The sequence below is a fragment of the Anguilla rostrata genome, chromosome 1 (genome assembly GCF_018555375.3).
Source record: "Anguilla rostrata isolate EN2019 chromosome 1, ASM1855537v3, whole genome shotgun sequence".
NCBI lineage: Eukaryota > Metazoa > Chordata > Actinopteri > Anguilliformes > Anguillidae > Anguilla > Anguilla rostrata.
This window is the reverse complement of record NC_057933.1, coordinates 83260168-83265861: the sequence shown is the minus strand read 5'-3', so window position 1 is coordinate 83265861 and position 5694 is coordinate 83260168. Positions and strand designations below refer to the sequence as shown.

Here is a 5694-nt window from a genome sequence, read left to right as displayed (position 1 = left end):
AATGGGAGGAGACGTATGGGTAGTTAGTGTGAGTTACCAAGTGTTTGAAAGATCTTTGTGTGCTGTGTGTGTGTGTGTGTGTGTGTGTGTGTGTGTGTGTGTGTGTGTGTGTGTGTGTGTGTGTGTGTGTGTGTGTGTGTGGTTTTGTGTGTGTGTGTGTTGTGCTTGTGCCTTGCTGTGTGGTCCCTGCTGTGGATTGTGGTCAGTGCCATCGTCTCCTCCTCAGTGCTCACCCCAATTGTGGTCAGACACCCATTTGGACCAACGGCTAACCCATGACGACTGCGTCCTGCGTTGCCCACCGCTGACTAGCTTCGTCAGTGGAGCCGGTTGATGGTGAACGTTTTGGGGAGTCGCGTGCGCAGGGAGGCCCCTGCCCCTGCCCCCCCCTCCCTCGAATGCGGCCCTCAGCTGTGAGAGGTGTACAGGTAGGTGCTGCCGATGCTCCAGTCGGGCGGGAAGTCCTGGACGGGGTGGGATTTGAGGTGCTTCTGCATGGCTGCCAGGCTGTTGCAGTACTCCAGGCAGATGGTGCACTGGTACGGGGTGGCTCCCCCGTGGGTGCGCAGGTGCTTGATCATGGCCGAGTAGTCCCGCGAACGCTGGCCGCACAGGCGGCACTCGAAGGGCTTCTCGCCTGTCGGAGAGGGAGACCGCCGTCAGACGCGGGCACAGCAGGCGGGGCCTGTCGGGACCCAGGCCCAGGGGCCCAAAGGTCAGGGGGACCCTCAAGGGCCACAACAGTCCCTGATACGTTTTTTCAGTAAGGGAGGGGCCTTTGGACTCATGACCCACACACACACACACACACACACACGGATGCACACACATACACACACACACACACACACACACACACACACACGGATGCACACACACACACGCGCACACACACACAGGCACACACACACCCACACACACACACATGCACACACCCACACACACACACACAGTGACCCTGCGGCATGGCAGTACCAGTATGCACCCTGTAGTGGGTGTCCAGCTGGTGTTTGAGGCTGAACCTCTTGGGGCAGCGCTGGCACTGGTAGGGCTTCTCCCCGCTGTGGATCCGGCGGTGCGAGCGCAGGGAGCTCTCATCTTTGAAGCAGCGCTCGCAGTACTCACAGCCCAGCGTGGCCTCACCTGCTCCAGGGAGGGAGAGAGCAGAGGGAGGGAGAGAAGAGAGGGAGGGAGAGAGCAGAGGGGATGGAGAGTGGAGAGGGAGGGAGAGAGCAGAGGGGATGGAGAGAAGAGAGGGAGGTGAGGAGAGAACAGAGGGGACAGAGTAGAGAGGGAGGTGAGGAGAGAACAGAGGGGATGGAGAGTAGAGAGGGAGGTGAGGAGAGAGCAGAGGGGACAGAGAGTAGAGAGAGAGGGAGAGAGACAGAGGGGATGGAGAGAAGAGAGGGAGGGAGAGAACAGAGGGATGGAGAGAGAGAGGGAGGGAGAGAGCAGAGGGATGGAGAGTAGAGAGGGAGGGAGAGAGCAGAGGGGATGGAGAGTGGAGAGGGAGGGAGAGAGCAGAGGGAGGGAGAGAGCAGAGGGGACAGAGAGTAGAGAGGGAGGGAGACAGAACAGGGGACGGAGAGTAGAGAGGGAGGGAGAGAGCAGAGGGGACAGAGGGAGAGAGAAGGAGACGGAGGAGAGTAGAGAGGGAGGGAGAGAGCAGAGGGGACGAGAGTAGAGAGGAGGGAGGAGAGACAGAGGGGAGGAGAGTAGAGAGGGAGGTGAGAGCAGAGGGGACAGAGAGTAGAGAGGGAGGGAGAGAGCAGAGGGGACAGAGAGTAGAGAGGGAGGGAGAGAAGAGAGGGGATGGAGGGAAGAGAGGGAGGTGAGGAGAGAGCAGAGGACAGGAGACGGTTTAAGGCAGGGGTGTCAGACCGACAGTCTCTGACTCATTTAAGGCATTGATTGGCCAAAAAGTCCACCGTGGTCTCACAGCCTTAACTGGAAACCACAAACACCAGCAGTCACAGCGCCCCCTCCAGGACTGGAGTAAACCTGCAGACACTGTGCCCCCTCCAGGACTGGAGTTAAACCTGCAGACACTGCGCCCCCTCCAGGACTAGAGTTAAACCTGCAGACGTCGTCCAGGACTGGAGTTTCACACCCTTGATTTTAAGGAAAGACTCAAACTGACACTGAGCCGAGAAAAGGACACTCCGCTTGCCTAATACACTCTGGCTGGATATCCCCGCCCTCCCATCTCATCCTCATGTCTCTTCCTCATGTCCTCTTTGGACTGAGAGAGCAGCAGTGCTGGATCCACCTATCTGCACTGATCCCTGGGAGGAGAGCAGCAGTGCTGGATCCACCTTCTGAGTCCTAGAGCACATGACCACTTTGGACCTGATCGCCTGGAGGAGGCAGCGTGGATCCACCTCTCTGGACTGATCCTGGGAGAAGCGGGCTGGATCCACCTCTGCCTGATCCGGAGAGCAGCGGTGGCCACCTATCTGCACTGATCCCTGGGAGGAGAGCAGCAGTGGTGGATCCACCTCTCTGCACTGATCCCTGGGAGGAGAGCAGCAGTGGTGGATCCACCTCTCTGGACTGATCCCTGGGAGGAGAGCAGCGGTGGAGCCACCTCTCTGGACTGATCCCTGGGAGGAGAGCAGCGGTGGTGGTCCACCTGGCTGTCCTGGGTGCAGGAGAGCGCGGTGAGAGATCGCCGCGACTCCGAGCACAGGTGGACCCCCTCTGGCTGTGGGGGAGGAGGGGCCGCGCTCTGCTGATCCTGGGAGAGCCTTCCCACAGGATGGACAAAACAGGGGCTCCAGTGGGACTGCGGAGAGAGAGAGAGGGAGAGAGAGGAGGAAGAGAGAGAGGGAGAGAGAGAGGAGAAAGAGAGGAGACGGAGAGAGAGAGAGAGAGGAGAGAGAGGGAGGGGGAGAGAGAGGAGGGGGGGAGAAAGAGAGGAGACGGAGAGGCACAGAGAGAGGGAGAGAGGGAGGAGAGAGGGAGGGGGAGAGAGAGGAGAGACAGAGGGAGAGAGGGACTGTAAATATTAATTTATATATTATACTTGTATTCCTCTGTTTGAGGAATACCTAATTTGTCATACTTTTGTTATTTGGCTAATGTGATCCAGTGTTTCATTTTTCAGATGTCGAGTGGCTGCTGGAAAGCAACATGTTAACACTACAGCGCTCTCCCCAAAGGGCTCAGACATCTCTCCCCAGCTTACGGTAACCTGTCCATCTCCTGTTCAGAACTTCTACTGCCCTCTGGTGGACATACCTGAGCAGTACATCATAATTAAGACAATTTTGTTGACGCTGAATTTAAATGGTAAATGGTAAATGATAAATGGACTGCATTTATATAGCGCTTTTATCCAAAGCGCTTTACAATTGATGCCTCTCATTCGCCAGAGCAGTTAGGGGTTAGGTGTCTTGCTCAAGGACACTTCGACACGCCCAGGGCGGGGTTTGAACCGGCAACCCTCCGACTGCCAGACAATCGGTCTTACCTCCTGAGCTATGTCGCCCCCTATTATTCAATTTAAATAATATTGAATATGAATTAAAATAAAAATCTTTTTTTTAAAAATTCAAATATTTTGTCATTTTAAAACATTACAGCCTTAATTTACGCATAACATTTGTGACTGCTGTCTCTCACACGTCGTTACATTTATCAGTGGCAAGTTTGGCCATCTATGTGTGACACATTTTAGTAAAATAACAGACTCGTTTATCCAGTACAGTGTACACCACTTGACTTCTTTTTACATACAGTCCATTTATACTGCTGGATATTTTACTGAAGCAAATCAGGTTAAGTATCTTGCTTAAAACTACAGTGGCAGCCTCTCTTATGACATATCAGTTGTCTAGTTGTCAGGTGTCTAGAGGTCCAAACTTGTAGTTTAAACACCAGCTGTAATTTACCCAATTAAAATGTGTTTGGATTTTTAAGCTGACTCTTTATAAATATTCTATCGTCTTAATCAAAGGCTAATTTCACAGAAAGAAATGAGCAAAGACCCTGAGCTGTACACAGTTTTTGAAAACCTGCTTTAGTTAAATAAAAATAAGAAGAAGAAGGAGAAGAAGAAGAAAGAATGTGTTATTTTAAAATAAAAAAATAGAAATAAAGCAGACTCTAAGCTGAACTGGCAGCAGGCGAGCACCCACAGCCCTGCAGCGTACAGTAATCGTAACTGTACAGAACAAAGGCCCCAGAACGGGTGTGCTTCTGAAACCAATCAGATAAATCCTGACAGAAAGGATGCGGTTGGGTTCTGTCTGTTTGTGTTTGCTCTGCACCCACAAAACCAGTCATACGAAGGATGTTTGTGTTGATTTGGGTTTTGACTTGGGGCCAAAACTCCGTCTGGTGTTTGAAAAAACAAGAAGAAGAAGAAGAAGAAGAAGTAAAGAAGGGAGTAAAGCACCTCAAGTCCAAACCCATCATTACATTTCTGGACCTGGTCCCCCAGTGGCAAAAGCTGGACGTCTAGAGGGGTGTAAATCTAGGGTTGAGAGTTGTTTTGATGTAAATGGACTAGGTTAACCCAAAAAGTAGATTAGGTGTCCTGGCTACATCGTAGTCGGCCAGAAAACTTTCACGTTTCAACCAAATGTAACCAGGTTTTCACCTGAATGCCAAGACGGCATTTCACTGACATTTCACCAACTTTTCACCGTAAAAATGTTCACCGGGTCCCTATAATGAGCAATGGTCCCTTAACACCAATGTTCTTGTAATTTTTGTGTACAGATTACAAGATCGTTGGTGTTGTATCGCCATGGTTTTGTTCAAAGGCAGGTAACCCTGGTCCTGGAGCACTGGTAATGTTGCTTGTAGGCTTCAGATTTAAAAAAAGGCAATTAGCATTTATTCAAGGTCTCATGAACATGGAGTTTTAATTTGTAAAACAAATTTCTCTGGCAGTGTTTATTATTTATTTATTTATTTATTTGTTTGTTTGTTTGTTTTAATTCACATTTGATCTGCGTAATTTCAGCTGTGTTGCGTATTACTTCATGTCCGTAGCGCATAAAAGGGAAAGACAGTCAGCCCTAACACCGGGAATATTAGAGAGCGAGCGCTCGGTGGAGCACCATTCGTAAACACCGCAGGTTAATGAGGGCATGGTGTGAGAGGTTGAGAGGAAGGGGTTTTCCCCAGAGCAGCTCATAAAGACGTACCAGCGTCGCTGTGTGCGTGGCTAATGGAGTCTTACCCGCCGTGTGATAGGGGTTAGAGTGATGAGTAAGGGACTTTTAACTCTGGTACAAACTCTGGTGCGCGATAGGCATAAATCTAGCCGGCGTGGAACAGAACGGACCGCTTTTGCATTTTGTGTGTTGTCACCGTAATAAATCACAGAGAGAAGCGGATTGTTTTTTAAAATTTGTTTTTTCATCCTTGCTCGATGAAGTACAACCTAAATAAGAAAGAATGTCGAACAATTAAAATAAAAAAAAACGAAAAAAAAAAAAACTCTCTGCCACCTAGCAACCTCTCTACATCGGCTCAAGGCAATACTCTACAAAAAAAAAAATAGGACTTATTGTTTTTGTGTGTTATCCTAGCTCAGAACTGTTAAAAATAACCCTTTAAACTGGGGACACACCCCCACCCTTTTATTAGTATTTTTATTATTCATTTTTAGATCACCCGTATCAGCTTATAAGAGGCTTATAAGCCAGAATGGAAGGTATTAAAAGTCCATCTCTCACTCTT

The 5694-nt window shown here is 50.0% G+C and overlaps 1 protein-coding gene across 1 annotated transcript in view; it reads right to left on the bottom strand.

Annotated features, from left to right (window-relative positions):
• Window positions 1-268: 268 nt before the first annotated feature.
• The window catches only part of zbtb32 (zinc finger and BTB domain containing 32), a 21503-nt gene continuing 16077 nt past the window's right edge, over window positions 269-5694 (bottom strand). The window contains 4 exon segments of the mRNA XM_064323500.1: window positions 269-577; window positions 579-637; window positions 976-1620; window positions 2270-2785. Coding sequence (XP_064179570.1) covers window positions 269-577; window positions 579-637; window positions 976-1620; window positions 2270-2785 — 1529 coding nt within the window.